The sequence below is a fragment of the Thamnophis sirtalis genome, unplaced genomic scaffold, assembly GCF_051295495.1.
Source record: "Thamnophis sirtalis isolate CommonGarterSnake01/CBP01778 unplaced genomic scaffold, rThaSir2_p1.2 scaffold_1, whole genome shotgun sequence".
Taxonomy (NCBI): Eukaryota; Metazoa; Chordata; class Lepidosauria; order Squamata; family Natricidae; genus Thamnophis; species Thamnophis sirtalis.
The window spans coordinates 179,015,244-179,034,273 of record NW_028261381.1 but is presented as its reverse complement, the minus strand read 5'-3'; the positions used below and the strand labels follow the sequence as shown (position 1 = coordinate 179,034,273).

The following is a 19,030-nucleotide window of genomic DNA, read 5'->3' as shown; positions in this document are numbered from 1 at the left end:
AAAATCCTGGCACAAGCCAGACTCCATCTTGGATGCAGGTGCTGAGGGGTTTCAGGTAGGCCAAATCCCACCTGGACCCTGACCCTCAATTCCATCTGCTCTTTGGATGAAGAACAAGAGACACAAACATGTTTTCCCCCTTCCGGTGTGTGAAGGAAATTGCTAAGTGGGTAGGATGTTACACTTCCTTGCAATTATCAGAAGTACAGTAATCCTTAATGTATCCCCCACAGATTTTTACCCACAGAAGTCTTCCAAGATAAAACTTGCTTAAATGAAATAATGCTGAGATCTCCCAAGGGGATCTGGACATGTCACCTTAGGTTGTTTTGCAAACAAGTCATTTCTTTCGATCCATGAAACTGAACTGGGCTGTTTTGTCTTCAGTGACAACTCAAGGTAGGTAAGAGAAAGCACACTTGCTATTAATTAGCCTCAAGGCCACCCATGTGGCACAATCTGCTTCCTCTCTGCTAACGACTTGGTGGGATTTTGTGGAAGCTACTTGCAGTTCTGCTTCTAAACAAAATTTGATATGTAATCTAGGAAGGAAGGTGAGAATTATGAATGGTCTGCCTCTCCTGCTGCTTCTCCTTTGGCTCCTGCCTTCAACAACTCATAAGATAATGCAAACCGTATGTGTAGCAAGGAATCCTCTGCGAATTGTAAAGGACTACTACAAGTCTGGGGATCTCATTATTGGCGGGAATTTGTTCCTGGAAAAGTTTGCTCTCTTTGAAATGATAGAGTTTGACCGTGAGCCATCAAGGACAAGAATTACAATAAGGTAAGTTTCACTTGGAAGTGAATGGATTAGAAAAAAATTCTGCTTTGTTTGGGATTCAGGAAACTCCTTTCATAAATTAATACTCTACTGATGTTTGCAGGTTCTGCTGCAGTTTAGAATCCTTCAGTGCTTTCCAGGATAAAGAGGCATTCTTCTAAAATAGGGGAGAATTTTCCAGTTTCATCAGGAAGATGATAAACAGCATAATTAATGAGGAAAGGTTTTTTCCCCCCTAAAAATATTTTGCTTCTCATCCAAGAAGTTTATTCAGTTCTGACTTCAATTCTGAAGCTTCTTGGATCAGAAAAAAAAACTGCAAGAAAGAAGAATCAAAGTCCAGTTGTATTTTGAGAAGCATCTTTGGGAAAACCATGCCCTGGACGATTGGGAATTTCCATAGACACCCGTTTTGGAATCATGAGTGGTATTTTGTAATGGCCTTTAGTGAATCTGCCTCATGGAGCATTGTGAACAGCAGCAGTTCCAGAGCCAAAACAGCTTTCAAAAGAAAACTCATAAGGCCAAAGGGATTTATGATATTTCTCATGCGATGAGTCATGGCTGCTTAGGATTGCAAATGTGTTTTTCAGTACCATCAACATAATCTTCCTAATCACATTTTCTCATCCAAAGGCTGACAGCAAATGGATTCACCACCTCAAAGTTCCAGGAGAAGAGAAACACACTCAAAGAAAGGCCAACACTACTACAACCTATCTCTCCCCACTTATGACTATGACCATGTTTCTTGTATCTTTAAAATCTATATAGTTTTATTTGTTTCCAAGTATAATTTGATTGTTTATGAGTATCACTAAGTGTTGTATCTTAGAATTCTTGATGAACGTATTCTATTTTATTTTATTTTTCTTTATGTACACTGAGAGCATATGCCCCAAAGACAAATTTCTTGTGGGTCCAATCACACTTGGTCAATAAATAATTCTCTTCTCTTCTCTTCTCTTCTCTTCTCTTCTCTTCTCTTCTCTTCTATTCTATTCTATTCTATTCTATTCTATTCCCATCTTTTCCCTTCCCTTCCCTTCTACTCTATTCTATTCTCTTCTATTCTAAAAGCTTTCATTTAAAATTTTTGAATGTTTTCTCATTATCACATTGAATACTTCTCTACATGGATCATGGTTTCATGTGGATGGTCCATTCACATAATCTTCTTAATCATATTTTTTTGTCCAAAGACTCAAAACAAATACATTCACCACCTCAAAGTCCAGGCAAACACCCATTCAAACCCAATCAAGGAAAGGCAAGTTCCACACTGCACAAAAGTTTCCCTTTAATATTATGTACTTTTATAATATTATTATTTTATACTATTTAATGTTTTCTCATTATAGCATTGAATTCAAGAATTATCAGCTATTTCTGGCCTTGGTACATGCACTCACAAAAATCAACAAGGATTTGGTTCTGCTTCCCAACATCACCCTTGGCTTCCATATTTATGATAATAAGGAGACTGTTAGGAGGATTTCCTGGAACAGCCTCTCTCTTCTGTCTACGCGAGGCCAGATGGTTCCAGGTTACAAATGTGGCAAGCAGAACAATCTGCTCTCTGTTGTTGGAGGCCTCACCTCCCAGGACTCAAGGCAGATGGCCTCCATCTTCAGCATCTTCAAGGTTCCACAGGTAAGGCGGTTCCATAGGATACCAATTCGGAGCGGAGACGGAAGAGATGCAAACATAAAACCCAAAAATGAAACCAAATTAAGTTGGGACTAAGTGTTTGAGGGGTTTTTTGTGTGTGAATGAGGAATAAGGAATTTCTGAAATGCTTTCCTGGATGAATTCTCTCCAAACAGATTCTTTGTAAACATAACCATGCTTCAGTCTGGTTTATTGTGTGAATAAGGTTGATGGTATATTTCCTTGGCTTCTCATATGCCAGTGCCAGTCAGATTGTGTCAGTTATACTCTTTACAAGGTTTTGTCATAATGTTAAGCACAATTTGATTGAATGTGCAAGAGGACTCTAAAGACCACCACAGCTGAGGGTGTAGCTGAAACATATAGCCACACAAGTCTTCCAAAGAAGCAGATCACAAGGAACTGTGGGGTCCAGAAATAGCTCAGTTAAAGGGAAGGGATCGATAAAAAGAAAAGTTGTATGTTTTAGTGCATTTGCAAAGTATACTTGTTAAATGAACAAATCTTGTTTACATATAGCAAAGAAAAAGCATTCAGCTGCATGGGCCCCGATGGCAGAGCGCAATACTGCAGGCTATTTCTGCTGCCTGCCGTTTGCCTGCAATTTCACCAGGCTCAAGGTTGACTCAGCCTTCCATCCTTCTGAGGTGGGTAAAATGAGGGCCCAGATTCTTGGGGGCAATAGGCTGACTCTTTAAACCACATAGAGAGGGCTGTAAAGCACTGTGAAGTGGTAAATAAGTCTAAGTGCTATTGCTATGGTCTTCATACACCTGTTGAAATCTGAATTTGTCATTGTAACTGGAAGCCTCTCACTCCATTCAAAGTGATTCAATTGAACTGGCAGGGCAAAAAGCTACTGATACTGACCCTTAACATCACTATAAATTATTGTCATTAAAAATTATGAATCTCCTTTTCTGCAGTTTGGTTTTCACTTTCTCAAGTTTACTCAAGGAGACAGAACTGTTTTCCCTTCTTTCTTCCGGATCAGCCCCAATGAATTTCCTCAGTATGTGGGTTTAGTCTGGCTGCTCCTGTATTTCCAGTGGAACTGGGTTGGGCTGGTGGCCCCTGAAAATGACAATGGAGAACTTTTCATCTCTACTTTGGTGCCAATGCTGAAGGAGAAGGAGATCTGCCTGGCCTTCACTCACCTGTTGGAATCTGTATCTGCTTATTTAGCAGCAGAAAAATGTATTTCTTTAATCCCAACCTGGGATAAAGCTGAGGTCATTATTGTATTTGGAGAATCCAAATGTATTAAAACTATATATCTATCTCTCGATTTTTTGGAAACCAAAAGAATTTTCACACTTAGAATTGTTTGGATCCTGACTTCCCATTGGGAAATAAGCGCATCTCACGAAATGTTGGCGTATCTAAAACCTTTCCATGGTACTTTGCATTTCAGGGATCAAAGCCCTGATATCCCAGAATTCAGGCATGCCCTTCTCTCTTTAGACCCTTTGAACCCTCAAGGAGATGTCTTTCTCCCTCTATGGTGGGAAAGGATTTTTGGTTGCGAGATCCACAGACCAGGAGTGATCCTTAAAAAGGGGGAAAAACACTGTACAGGAAAGGAGAATTTTAAGAATGTGCCATCTTACATGTTTGAAACAAGCATGACAGGTGAAAGTTACAACATCTACAATGCCATTAATGCTGTGGCACATGCACTACATACAATGCATGGATCAGGAGCACAACCAGCCATGGTGAGGCTTGGAAAAAGGATCACAAATGTTCAGTCATGGCAGGTAATTTTTCCGAATTTTATTCAGTCCACAGATCCTTAGAAATTTCCATGGACATTTCTTCCTTAATTTTGTTAAATAGGTCTGTATTGCCCTTCTAATTACATCTAAAAATAAACTAAATTATGAAATAGCAAACAATTAATGCTTTGATTAAAAATGGAAGCATAAGTATCTCAGCAGCTGTAGAATTGCATTTGGAGTAGGACATTAAAATATTTATATGTCATAATTATTCTATTAAAGTGAATTTGAAGTAGTCAGAAAAAACACACAATAATAGAGTATTTTTGTAGTGGTGGGGTCAATCTATAATTCTCCAATGTGAGATTCCTATGATTTCATGCTGCTCCCAATCACTCATTAAGCTAACATGCCTAGTTTTAAAGATTTGTAATTATCTCCTAAAATATTTGTCGGCAGAGAGTGATAGAATCCATGATGTCTCATTTTTAGTTACTCCACTTTCCAAGGCTCTCTTTTCTTTCAGCTTCTTGCCTATTTGAAGAATATCAAGTTCAATAACAGTCATGGAAATGAAGTCTCTTTCTTGGAAAACGGACCAATGTCTGCTTGTTACGATCTTCTCAACTGGATTTTCCTCCCCAATCAATCTTTTGTCTACATGAAAGTTGGGCAAATGGATCCCAGGGTTTCCCAAGGCCAGGATTTCACCATCAACTCTAATGCAATCATCTGGGCCAAAAAGGTGGGCTGGAAGGAAATGTCCTGAATTCAGAAAAAGGTTCATTTGTTCCAGGACATACATAAAGCTTTCTTCCCAAGGTCACTCATGGTGGTTTACTTCTTCAGAAAAAGCCTCATATAGACAACAGTTCCCTCCCAAATAGCCTGACTGGGCTCGCTTCATCATGAGCAAAAATATGGTGAAGGTCAGCTGAGGGAGCAGATAATTGCAGGAATATGGACTGCAGGGTGATGATGGTGGCTGCAGTTTGGTCTTTGCACTGACTGTAATGTCCTTGACTTGTGACCGGTCTTAAGTCCTCAACTTACGACCAGCCACAAGTTCTCGACATATGACTGACAGCCCGGCAACCAAAGGCTCATGCCTATTGGATAAGACATGCCTGACTGTAAGTGGGCTTTTTACTCTGTTATTATTGGTTGTTCTGCTTGAAAGCTCCTGTATAAATAGCTGCCAAGCAGAGGAAGGTGCTGAAGTGTTCCTTTTTACCTCAGCCAGTCTGTTGACTTTTCTGTCGGTCCAGACTTCTACACTGGCGATGAGGATGGGATACAGAGGGACTCCCTGCTCGAACAGCTAGAAGAAAAAATATTCCTCTTTTTTTCTCCTCGACATACGACTGACAGCCTGGCAACCAAAGACAACCATTTACTGGAATAGTAAATGACACTAAGCTGGCAGGAATAACCAGCACCCCAGAAGACAAGCTCAGGATTCAAAAGATCTTGAGAGACTTGAAGAATGAACCCTATCCAACAACACAAAATGTAATGTAGAGAAAAGCAAGGTTTTACGCATAGGAAGGAAAAAGTAAAGGTACAAGTACAGATGATGTGAAACCTGGCTCAAAAACATTAACTGAGAGACAGACCTTGCAGCCCTATTGGCCGATCACTTAACCCTGAGCCAACAGTGGGAGGCAGCAGACAAAAAGAAGCTAATACAATCCTTGCTTGTATAAACAGAAGTATAGAATCAAAATCAAATGAAATATTAGTACCGCTTTATAAAGCCTTTGTAAGATCACAGCTGGAATACTGTGTCAGGGTTCCAAGAAACACCCCTAACAAAATAAGACCCCAAGGCTGGCAATTCCTCAAAGTTCAATTTTATTAGAGATGTCATATTGGCGAGAGTTCCACTTTTTCCCCACCCAAAAGAAAGTCAATGATCCACACCCTGCACCCACTAGTTCATCACACGGCCCAATCCTTCACTCTAACCAGAGACAATCCCCAGTCACTCCTATCCAGGTGCAGGGCAGCTATCCTTGATTCCCAAGGAGAGGAATGTTGTTGTGGTTAATCTTCCACTTCTCCTTGTAATCCCTCCTCCTGCTTTCCCAGGCTCTAAATGTGGCAGCCCTGAAGCTCCAAAGAAAAACATGACTCCCAGGGCTAATAGCTACATCCAGTTTTGGTCACCACATTACAAAAAAGATGTTTAGACTTTGGAAAAAGTGCAGAGAAAAGCTGAGCCCTGGAGACTAAAACATAAGAATGGTTGCAGGAATTGGATATGGCTAGTCTAGGGGAAAAATGATTTAGAGGTGACATGTTAGCTGTATTCCAGTTTCAAGGTCCAGTATCAAGGTTGACTCAGCCTTCCATCCTTCTGAGGTGGGTAAAATGAGGACCCAGATTGTTGGGGGCAAAGGGCTGACTCTGTATACTACTTAGAGGGAGCTGTAAAGCGCTATGAAGTGGTATATACAGTAAGTCTAATTTCTATTGCTAAGTGCTATTTTTTTTTCTGCCTTTATTTGTATGCTGCCCTTTTCCCTAAGGGGACTCAGGGCGGCTCACAATTCAAAAGGGAGGGGGAAACAACAAACAATACAGCATATTAAAAGAAAAATGCAACAATCACACAATTCGAGTGGGGCTATAATCTTAACCCCAGGCCAGCCGGGACAGCCAGATCTTTACAGCAGCGCGGAAGGATTGGAGGGTGGTGAGGGTCCGAATCTCCATGGGGAGTTCGTTCCAAAGGGACGGAGCAGCCACCGAGAAGGCCCTCCTCCGGGTAGTTGCCAGTTTGCACTGGGTAGAAGATGGGATTCGGAGGAGGCCTAATCGATGTGATTGAATCGGTCTGGGGGCAGCCACAAAGAATGGGGTCAACATATTTTCCAAAGCACAAGAAGGCAAGACAAGAAACAATGGATGGAAATAATCAAAGAGGGAAGCAAACTAGAATAAAGGGGAAACCCTGAGAAAAATTAACTTAACTTCAGAAGATGTAGGTGCTTCATCACTGGAGATTTTTAAGGAAAGATAGGAGAGCCACCTATCTGAAATGGTATAGAGTTTCCTACTTGTTCGACTAGAAGACCTCCAAGGTCCCTTCCAGTCCTATTTGGGTTCTTGATGTAGTTGGCAATGATATAGTCTCAATTCCCCAGGAGCTCTTCCTAGTTGATGTGGATGGTAAAGCACTTTGGAAGATGGAGATCTCAATGTGTAAGTTAAATTATGCATTATCATTCAATAGACCATCTCAAACTTCAAAGAAATGAAAGAAGAAATTAAAAGTGAAATAAAAGGACTCAAACAGGAGCTGTATGAGAAATTTGATGCTAAGGTTGATAAAATTAGAGACGACATGCTGAGTCTTGTAACTGTATTAACAGAGCATATTTCTGGAGTGGAAGATACTTTAGAGGTTCTTAATGATGCCAATGCTAACTTGACATTGAAAACAGAGGTGGTGGAACAAAAAGTGGAAAATGCTGAAAAAGAAATTATTATGATACAGTACCGACAAATGGAGTTCGCATTAAGAGTAAGGGGGCTGCGTGAGGAGAAACAGGAGAACCTGAAACAGATCCTATCGGAAGCTTTTGACCGCCTGATGGGAAGACCAGGGACCAATCAAGGCTGGCAAATTGACAAAGCTTACCGCGTCAACTCCTGGCTGGCAAAGCAGAAGCAGCTTCCTCGAGACATCGTTATATATTTTACTACAAGAGAGTTTAGAAATATGGTACTGCAAGCATCTTATAACACTAAGCTTCAAATTGGCGGTCAAGACCTGGTTGTTTTGAAAGAGATACCACCTCCAATGTTAAGAGCCAGGAGAGACTACGCTTTTTTGGTCGAAGAACTCAGAAATCGTCAGATACAGTATAGATGGGATGCACCATTTGGCATCATATTTACATTTGATAAGCAAAGGTACCGCCTCAACTCTGTATGGAAAGCCCGAGATTTTTATTATAATATATTGAAGGCCGGACACCCTGCACCATCTGGACCCAGAGAAAGACCACAAGAAAGACAGGATAGACAGCAAACTACACAACCATCAGACAAGATGGAGCATCTTTCTTCTCTAGAAGTGCAAGGTGCTATGGAACCAAGACCTAGCCGCATGACTACTAGACGTATGGAGAAACAAGCTAAAAAGCAACAGCATCAACAATCATCGGCCATCGATCAAGGATCTACAACAACAAATCTGGAAGCAATGGGAGGAGCTAGACCTAAGGTTAAACAGGCCGTGCAGGAAGCTCTAAAAATGCTTCAACCAACCAAAAATGACAACTAAGATTTTAACATGGAATCTCAATGGACTGAACTCTCCACAGAAGAGGAAGAAAATATTTCATTATCTCAAACAGTTTAAGAACGATGTAATTTGTTTGCAAGAAACTCATATCAAGTCAACTGATCAAAAATATTTGATCAACTCAAAACTTGGTCAACATTTTGCAGCTTCTGCTATGGAAAAGAAGAATGGTATAGTTGTATACTTAAGAAAAGATATGAAAGCTGAATTAATAGAAGCAGATCCCTTCGGAAGATATATTGCTTTAGACTTAATCTTAGAAGGGAAAAAGACATTACTTTTGGGAATTTATGCTCCCAATCAACAGCAAGATAGATTCTATAGAAATCCTCATGCTAAATTAGTACAGTGGGACTATAGTTCCTGTATACTATTGGGTGACTGGAATGGAGTGATAGACACTAAGAGAGATAAGAAGATTTCCCGCCTAAATACCAAGATGCGAGCAAAGTTACCCAAATCTTTCTTTGACATTATGGATGATTTTGAATTGAGAGATATTTGGCGAGAAAGAAATGCAGAGGAATATGACTTCACTTTCTTCTCGGACAGGCATCAATCCCTTTCAAGGATTGATTTTATCCTAACCACTAACGATTTGCTTTCTAGGGTCAAGAAAACAAAGATTGCAGTTAGGGTCCTTTCGGACCATAACCCAGTTTGGATGGAGTTGGGAAGGGTAGTGCAGGCAAGAAGGTCTTGGAGACTGAATGAAAATTTATTTAGATATGAAAACTATATTAATGATTGTAAAAAATTACTATCTGAATATTTTGTTTTGAATATGAATAAGGGTACATCTATGGAATTTGTATGGGACGCAAGCAAAGCGTATATGAGAGGAGTTTTGATGAATATAAATAAAACACATAGAAATAAGCAAGGGTTAAAACGAACAGAACTGGAAGAGGAAATTAAGAGAAAAGAGCTGGAGTTAACAATGAACCCAGACGATACAAAGGTTAAGGAAGCTATTAACATATTAAAATCTCAATTTGACATGTTGATCTCTGACCAGGTGGCTACTAATCTATTATATGCAAAACACAATACTTTTTGTAATGCAAACAAACCTGGCAGATGGTTAGCTTATCAGATTAGGAAAAAAAGGAAAACTCGAAATATATCTAAACTGATTTACAGAGGGAAGGAGGTGTTCCAACAGGAAGAGATTCAAAAGGCTTTCTGGGAATTTTTTACAGAACTGTATAAAGGGGATAAAATTAATGGTTTAGACATAGACAAATATTTAGACAAGGAGAAAATACCTTCAGTTAGAGAAGAACACAGGCAAAAATTGAATCAACCAATAACCTCGGGGGAAATCCTGCAGGTAATTAAGCAATTAAAGTCAGGGAAAGCACCAGGTACAGATGGCTTGACAGCGGTTTACTATAAAAACTTACAGTTAGAAATGGTAGAACCTCTTAGAGAATTATTTAATAAGATTCAAACGGAAGGTAAAGTCCCTCCATCTTGGAAGACAGCATTTATATCTTTGATACCCAAAGAAGATCAAGATACTACTCAACCCAAAAATTATAGACCCATTTCATTACTGAATGTAGATTATAAAATTTTTACTAAAATATTAGCAAATAGGTTAATGTTGGTCATTCAACAATTGATACATACGGACCAAACAGGTTTTATACAAGGGAGACAGATGAAAAGTAATGTCAGATTAATTATTAATGCATTAGAATATTTGGGAAAGAACAACCAGATCCCTGCTGCGTTTATATTTTTGGATGCTGAGAAGGCCTTTGATCGAGTTAACTGGCAATTTCTGCTGAAAATATTGCAAAAAATGCAGATAGGAGACAATTTTTTACAGTCAATTAAAGCAATATACCAACAGCAAACAGCACAAATCATAGTCAATGGAAGTTTAACAGACTCTTTTCAAATTGGAAAAGGTACAAGACAGGGTTGTCCTTTGTCCCCATTATTGTTTAACTTTGGAAGTATTGTTGAATAAAATACGGGGCTTGGATGGTTTAAAAGGGATCAAGATTAGGCAGCAAGAATATAGAGTCCGCGCTTTTGCGGATGATTTGGTCATAATATTGGAACAACCGCAGGAATCCAGTATGGTTTTAATGAATACGATTAATCAATATGGTCAAGTGTCTGGCTTTAAAATAAACTTAGGAAAAACCAAAATATTAGCTATAAATATGAATATTAAACAAAAGGAAGAATTAGGAGTGATGCTAGGATGTGAGGTAGTTAAAAAAGTTAAATATCTTGGAGTTAACATTTTAACTTCAAATGGGAAATTATATAAGCATAATTATGAACCACTTTGGCATAGCATACAGACAGAGATGAAAAAATGGGAGAAATTGCACTTATCTTTGCTGGGCAGGATAGCGGCAGTGAAAATGAACATTTTACCAAAATTTTTATTTCTTTTCCAAATGTTACCTATACTTAAAAAAGATGTGAACCTTTTAGAATGGCAGAAGGGTATCAACAAATTTGTGTGGGCAGGAAAGAAGCCGAGGGTAAAGATGAAAATAATGCAAGATGTACATGAGAGAGGAGGATTGAAACTACCTAATTTAAAACTATATTATGATGCAGTGGCATTATCTGTAATTAGTGATTGGATTCATTTAACCAATGATAGAATATTGAACATTGAGGGACACGATCTGGTATTTGGTTGGCATGCTTACCTGTTATTCAACAAAAAATTGGATAAGAACTTTAAAAGTCATATTTTAAGAAATGCTTTATTGCGGGTCTGGAAGAAATATCAATATAAATTAAATGACAAGATACCCATGTGGGCAATTCCTAGACATGCAATTGAAAATATGAATACAGCACAAAAACAGGACAGAATTACTTACAGACAGCTTCTTACCTCGGAAAGGGGGGTATTACAATTAAAATCTTTAGAGGTATTAAAAGAGGAGAAGGTAGTTCAAACATGGTTCCAGTATGGGCAATTACAGGCTAGGTGGAAAATAGATCAAAAAATTGGCTTTATTCAAGTTGAGGATAATCTGTTTAAACAAATAAGAGATCAAAGCTTAATGCATATAAAGAGGATATATAATGTATTAATACAGATGGATTCGGAAACAGAATTAGTTAAAGATTGTATGATAAAATGGGCTCAAAATATTGAGGAACCAATAATGTTGGATACATGGGAAAGAATTTGGGTAAGAAATGTGAAATTTACACAAGCTCAAAATCTGAGAGAAAATTTTTACAAGATGTTCTATAGATGGCATTTAGATCCTAAAAAGTTGGCTTCTATGTATCCGAATGTACAGCCTAAATGTTGGAGATGTGGTTCTCTCGATGCTACATATTATCATATATGGTGGACCTGCCAAAAGGTTAAAGCATTTTGGATAAAAATATGGTGGGTCATGCAAAATGTTTTTAAAAGAAGGATAAAGTTTATTCCTCAGTTATTTTTACTAGGTATATGTACTGACTTTACAGTGGTAGAGACCAATTTGATTCTGCACCTGATAACCGCAGCAAGACTGTTGGTGGCGCAATATTGGAAGAAGGAAGACTTGCCTACAATCCAAGAATGGACATTGAAAGTAACAAACTTAGCTGAAATGGCTAAAATATCGGCATATCTCAAAGATCATTCAAATGAGAGATATAAACGAGACTGGAAAAAATGGATTGACTATATACAAAATAAATACGGGACTAAGAAATTCCAGTTAGCCTATGCTTAAGATCAGAAATGATTTAAACTGTTAAAAGTCAGTTCAGTAAGAAGAAGCTAAGGTCAATCTAGAATGTCATTAATTTCTTTATTTCTTTTTTCTCAATAGATTTTAGACTGTGTTAGTTAAAAATCCATACCGTGTACGGGTTCTGGGAAGTCGGGGGGGGGGAAGGAGGAGGGGGGGTGGGGGGTGGAGGGAGGGAGGGGTACACACAACAAAAAAAATTGTACTTCAATGTTTTAATGATTGACAAATGATGACATATTTGTGTTTTTTTTTAAAGAAAAATAAAAAAGTTCTGTTAAAAAAAAAAAAGAATAAAAGAATGGGTGATTGTTACTGATTAAGAAATATTTTGTGATTAGTCACATCATATCTTCAATTATTTAACGGACAACATTTTCTTGCAAGAGAGGCAGGAAGATTTCTCAAGATGTCAGGCTCACTGAAACTCTCAAGGAGAGTTATCCAAAAACTAGTTAGAGCCAGAAACGTTTGTCTACTGCATTTTTCTTGTGAAGTGGATTTTCTTCATTGTTGACTGTTGTGGGAAAGATATCATCACTCATCATAAACCTCTTGACCTGGCAAAGAACTTGTAGTTTTATAGAAATGAATCTATTTTACAATTATATATGCAGCAAATTAGACAGCCAGGCAAACAGAAGCATCATGAGGTAAATCAGGGCACACAGAAGAAAAAAGCAGGAAAAATGAGAAACTCCCCCTCCCCCTCCACATCAACCAATCACAGCACAGATTGCCTCACGTAGGAGCTGGCACTCTGGTGTCAATCAACCATCACTGTGTTCTGGCTCACTGCAGAACCCCTCACTGCTCCAGCTACTAAATGTAAACATCTTAACAGTATCCCCTGTATATTAGAAAATAAAATATACATATTATTGACCTCTTGATTTTCTCCAGATGCAATGGGGAACTTACATGATTTTATGGCTAAAATTGAGTTCAGTTTCCCAAGTGGTTCTACCCTTTTCATCCCCTCCAATTTGATCTTCTTATCCCGCCTTCAGTCTTTCATTCTTCCACTTCAGCTTCTGTGACATCTGTAATTCTTCTTTTCTCCTGGAGCAGCTTTATATGAATATATTAAGATGAATGTTTGTGAAGATTTAATTCCCTTTTAGAAGGAATTTCTGTCCAGCACTGTTGTAAAGTTGGGGGAGAGTGTGTTGCAGGATAGTTTTTACCTTTCTCACATCAAGCCTGGTACCTGGGATCCTTTAAAACTCCTCACCAATTCTCCCCCCCCCTCCCCCTTTGCATCTGACCCACCTACAGCCAACAACCAGAATCAGAAACTCTGGGAAAAATCATTTGGCTACAAAAATTGGTGATGTGAGATCAGGTCACTTTCCCAACTTTCAACGAGATTTTCAGAACAGACAAGTGTGCTTTGTTCTTGGGCCAATTCTCATGGTGGATCAAAAATGGCCAATAATTCTTCATTATTAACGACCTCAGGATAGGTTTCCAAGAGACGTGGATCTCTTCATCTCCAGTTGGCCTGGTCAGTTTGCTGTGGGAAAAAGGCCCTGTCTATTCACTGGACATTTGCATGATTACTGTGACTTTCAGTGTCAGAGTGACAGTTTCCACCACTTTATACTGGAACTCTAGAAAGACTGACGTGTCTATCAGCCAGAAATCTCGCTCTTTTGTATGTGTACATTATCTTTTCATGTGTGCTGAGAATGTCAACAGTGTAGTAGAGGAAAAAAACGTGCACTGAACATCATGAGAGAAAATGGTCACCTTTCCTGATGCAAATTAATTTACAAAGAAATTGGTTACAAAGAGAAGGACATAGAATCATGCACCAAGTGTTCTGAATGGGAAAAGTTTCCTGATTTACAGGGGGAAAGGAAAGAAAGAACCAAAGACAAAATGGCACTGAGAGCTTTTTGATGAGATACCAAAATTTGGTTACATTTTCATCAACAGAGAAACCCCAAAACCAGCATCTTCAGGAAGCTGAGCACTGGGGAAAAACTGCACTCCAAAATTATGTTTTACTCTGTAACCTGCCCTTATTTTTTTGATAAAGATATCCTGCTATATCAGATGAGCTGACAGCGTAATAGGAGGCAGCTTTGATAAGAGTCCTGGGATACCACATAAAGCTCTGAGATTGACATTTTTGGCATGTGGGGAAGCTGAAGATGAGTTTTACAACACTATCAGGAAAATAAATTCTCATAGAAAGGGGAATGTAGCAAGAGAATTGAAACATGGAATGCTATATATATACTGTGTGTGTGTGTGTGTGTGTGTATGTAGCACAAAAGTCAGTCACCATAGATAATTTATTATATAAACTACATTACATAATTTATAAGGGGTATTTGGCTTTTGGTATATGTCAGGGAATTGCACAGCCGGTGTCCCAATGGAGTCAGAAATGTTGACACAAACTTTTAGCTTCATAGAAATGAATATTTTTTAGGTAAAAGTTCCCTACACAAATATGTGCTAGTCGTTCCCGACTCTAGGGGGCGGTGTTGGAGGAAAAAAACAAGGGTCAATGAAAGAAGCCAATAAAGCCCAAAATAGAAGTAAGGAGGATTACCATGTATAGATGCACTCAAAAGAGTTTAAGCTTATTAGAGGTAATCACCCAACATATCAGATAGAAGAATAAAATAAGAGAGTTAAAAATGGTGAAACTCAAATGAAATATATTAAAAGGGGAATTAACAGAAGGAGAAGGGTATCAATTTGAAACTGTGATAAGAAGGAACATGAAGTTCCAATGTATTGTGTAAAGGTAGTTTATGCCTACGTTTTGTTTTTGTGTATTTTGTATGTTTGAAAATTATGTATATAATTATGTATATAATCAGAAAACAAATACATATACATAAACACACACACACATTTATATCTAAAAAATGAATATATTTTACAACTATATATACAGAAAACTAGACATTTAGGCAAATGGGAACACCTGAGGTAAATCAGGGCCCACAGAAGAAAAAGGCGGGAAAAAGGGAAACTCCCCCTCCACACCCAGAGCAACCAATCACAGTGCAGATTGCCTCATGCAGGAACCAGCCCTCTGGTGCCAATCAACCATCAGTGTGTGTTCTTGCTCACAGCAGAACCCCATTGCTCCAGCTACTAAATTTAACAGATTAACTGAGTTGGAAGGGACCTTATAGGTCATCCAGTCTGACCCCCCCCCTGCTCAACCAGGAGACCCTACACCATTTCTGGCAAATCATGTGACTGGGGGGCAGTGGCCATGCCCACTCAGTCACAGGACCCCCACACCAAATCAAGCCCAGAGAACCATTAGGGAAAAATGTGAATATCACCTCTGGGTATTTGACCTTTTACTTCACCTTAAAATGTGATGTCTTCATCAAAATTTGAAGAGCAACAAATATGATGAGGGGACTGGAGGCTAAAAGACGTAAATAAGGTTTGCAGGAACTGGGAATGTCTAGTTTAATGAAAAGAAGGACTAGGGGAGACGTGATAGCAGTCTTCCAATATCTCAGGGGCTGCCACAAAGAAGAGAGAGTCAAACTATTCTCCAAGGCACCTGAGGGCAGAACAAGAAGCAGTGGATGGAAACTAATCAAGGAAAGAAGCAACTTAGAACTAAGGAGAAATTCCTGACAGAACAATTAATCAGTGGAAAAACTTGCCACCAGAAGTTGTGAATGCTCCAACACTGGACGTTTTAAAGTAGATGCTGGATATCTCTTTGTCTGAAGTGGTGTAGTGTTTCCTGCCTAGGTGGGGGGTTGGACTAGAAGACCTCCAAGGTCCCTTCCAACTCTGATATTGTAATCTATACTATTCTTTAGGTTCAAAAGTTTTATTTCTTTTAAAACAAACATTTCATCATTCCTCAATCAGTAAGACATTGAAGTACAATTTTTTGTATGTCAAAATCTATACTATTCTATTCTACTATTCTATTCTATTCTATTCCTTCCTATCCTATCCTATTATTATCTTATTCTATTTTTATTCTAATTCTATGCTATGCTATGCTATGCTATCTTATCCTATCCTACCCTATCCTATCTATTCTAAAATTTCATAATCCTTAGTCCTGTTTTAAACCAGCATTTTTCTCTCTGTTTATTTTAAAACTGGCTATGTCCCAATATTGGAAGGACCAAGCCTCCACAGATCTCTTGTTTGGGTTTTTGCTAGGATTAAATATGAGAGTTTCTTCATAGCCAACAACCTAGGACAAAAGCTTCACAAAATTGCTTGGACTTCAAAACATAGCAGAACACTTTTTTCTGACTCCAAATAGTTTAAATCAGTTTAAACTAATTTTAAATTAGTCCAAGTAGTTTAAATTCTTTCCAAAGTCTCAACATCTTTTTTGGGTCACCCAATTTCTTAAAATATTCAGAAAAGAGCAACAAAGATGATCAGGGGAGTGGAGTTATAGCTGGTCTACTGAGAGAAGAACCAGGGATGCCATCATAGTAGTCCTCCAATACTTGAAAGGCTGTGACAAGGAAGAGGGGGACAAATTATTTACCAAAGCAGCAAAAGTCAGGACCAGAAGCAATGGATGGAAACTAACCAAGGAAAGAAGCAAGCTAGAACTAAGGACAAATCACTTAACCAGTGGAACAAATTGTTAAAGGCTTTTAACAATAGCAATCAACAATCAACAAAAGAGAAGTTGCTTTTAGAGGTTGTGGGAGGTTCATCACTGGAGGCCTTCAAGAAGAGACTGGACTTCTATCTTTCAGAAATGGTGTAAGGTCTCCTGCTTGGGCAGGGGATTGAAGTCGATGGCCTACAAGGTCACTTCCAACTCTTAATATGCTAAGAGTCTGGAGCTCAATCCATCAGAAATAGTATAGGTCTACTATAAGAGTACAGGGTTGGACTAGATGACCTCCAAGTTTCCTTACTTTCTATTGCTCTTACTCCGTTAAATTAGCATGACATCTTGAGAGATCTTCCAATCTACTATTTCATTTTAGTTTTAGTTCTACTATTTCTATGGGAGAAATTAATTTCTAATTTTCCCTCCTAACAAGTATAAGTAAACCAGTTATTTGGAATACATTTTGGAATGATTATTCAAATTTTCTGGAATACCACTGATTGTTCTGTGTCACTATGCCCCTTTAGCACTCAATACTATCCAAAAAGCTATGGCTCAGACCAAACTCCATCTTGTTTCCAGGGATTCCGTTTCATGTAGATCAAATACCCAGCTTCACCTTGACTCTCAAATCCATCTGCACTAGGGATTAACAACAAAAGACACAAACATGTTTTTTCCATTCTGGTGTGTAAATAAAATTTATTGCTATGTGAATGGGAGAAGTCCTTTCCTTTGCAATTATCATAAGAGTAATTCTTAATGTATCCCTCTGGAATTCCATCCTCAAATTATTCCAGGATAAAACCTACTTTGAAAACATGTTCCAAAATCTTCCACTAGGGGCAGGATCTGTCAAATTAGCTTGCCTTGTCTTGAAGAGAATCATTTTTGGGTTTGTTGAGACTCAGCTGTCCTCACTTATCTCTTTGCTCATGCCTGCAATTCAGCATCTGCATGAATCTTGGTTTCTGATTAAGAGGGACAAGGATGACTGGGCTGCCTCTCCTGCTGCTGCTCTTCTGCCTCTTGCCTCCAACTACTGCTAAGAGGAAGCAATGTGTGTTGACGAATGTGTTCAAGCCCAAAGGAGAAGATCACTATTACAGGCCTGGTGATCTCATTATTGGTGGGAATTTACCTTTGGAAACTCTTATGTCTTCCACTGTCCCAAATTTTCACAAGAACCCATTAAGGCTTGGTTTTTATACTTTGTAAGTGTCTCCTGGTAGGGAAAGATGCATGAATTATTTGTTGTGTTCTGGATTCAGGGCCTCCATTCAGAAATCCTTGTTCCACTGTTCTAATGTCCTAGCCTAGTTCTTGCAGAGAAGAGCTGAAAAGATGATTAGAGGATTGGAAGCTAATACCTACAAAGAACAATTATAGGAATTGGATATGTCTAGTTTAATGAAAAGGACTAGAAGAGACATGATAGCAGTCTTCCAGTATCTCAGAGGCTGCCACAAGGAAGATGGAGGTAAGCTGTTCTCCAAAGCTCCTGAGGGCAGGAGAAGCAGCAATGAGTGGAAGCTAATCAAGGAGAGAAGCAACCTAGAACTGAGGAGAAATTCCCTGACAGTTAGAACAATTAATCAGTGGAACAACTTGCCTCCAGAAATTTTAAATGTTCCAACACTAGAAGTTTTAAAGAAGGGATTAGAAAACCATTTCTCTGAAGTGGTGTAGGGTATCCTGCCTAAGCAGAGGTTTGGATTAGAAGACCTCCTCAATCCCATCCAACTCTGTAATTCTAGTCTAATGAAAAGGAGGAGGAGGAAGGGGGACATGGTGGTACTGTTCCAATATTTGAAGGGCTTCTACAAAGACTAGGGAGATCAAACTATTTTCCAAAGCATCAAAATAAGAAACAATGTTGGAAACTAAGAAGGAGAGAAGCAACTTAAAACTAAGGAGAAATTTTCTAATGGTGAGAACAATTCACCAATAGAACAGCTTGCCTTTCTCCTTTGTCACTAAGCCATACAATTTTAATTGAATATCTTTTTTAAACACCCAATGAAATCTGGGATTTGTTATTCCTAACAGCATCAAAATATGGCTAGGCAAATTTAAACCACACTCATATACATTTTTCCCTGTAATGTTCCCAATGTCTTCTTTACTATAGACCCATATTCATGAAGTACCAGCAGTTCCTGGCCTTGGTGTTTGCAGTCACACAAATCAACAAAGATTTGGTTCTCCTCCCCA

At 38.7% G+C, this 19,030-nt stretch overlaps 1 protein-coding gene across 1 annotated transcript in view; it reads left to right on the top strand.

Moving 5' to 3' along the window:
• Positions 1-626: 626 nt before the first annotated feature.
• Positions 627-19,030, top strand: part of LOC148049933 (vomeronasal type-2 receptor 26-like) — a 33,442-nt gene continuing 15,038 nt past the window's right edge. Inside the window, exons 1-3 of the mRNA XM_087705539.1 lie at positions 627-787; positions 2,146-2,437; positions 4,703-4,921. Coding sequence (XP_087561665.1) covers positions 627-787; positions 2,146-2,437; positions 4,703-4,921 — 672 coding nt within the window. The remainder of the gene's footprint in view (positions 788-2,145; positions 2,438-4,702; positions 4,922-19,030) is intronic.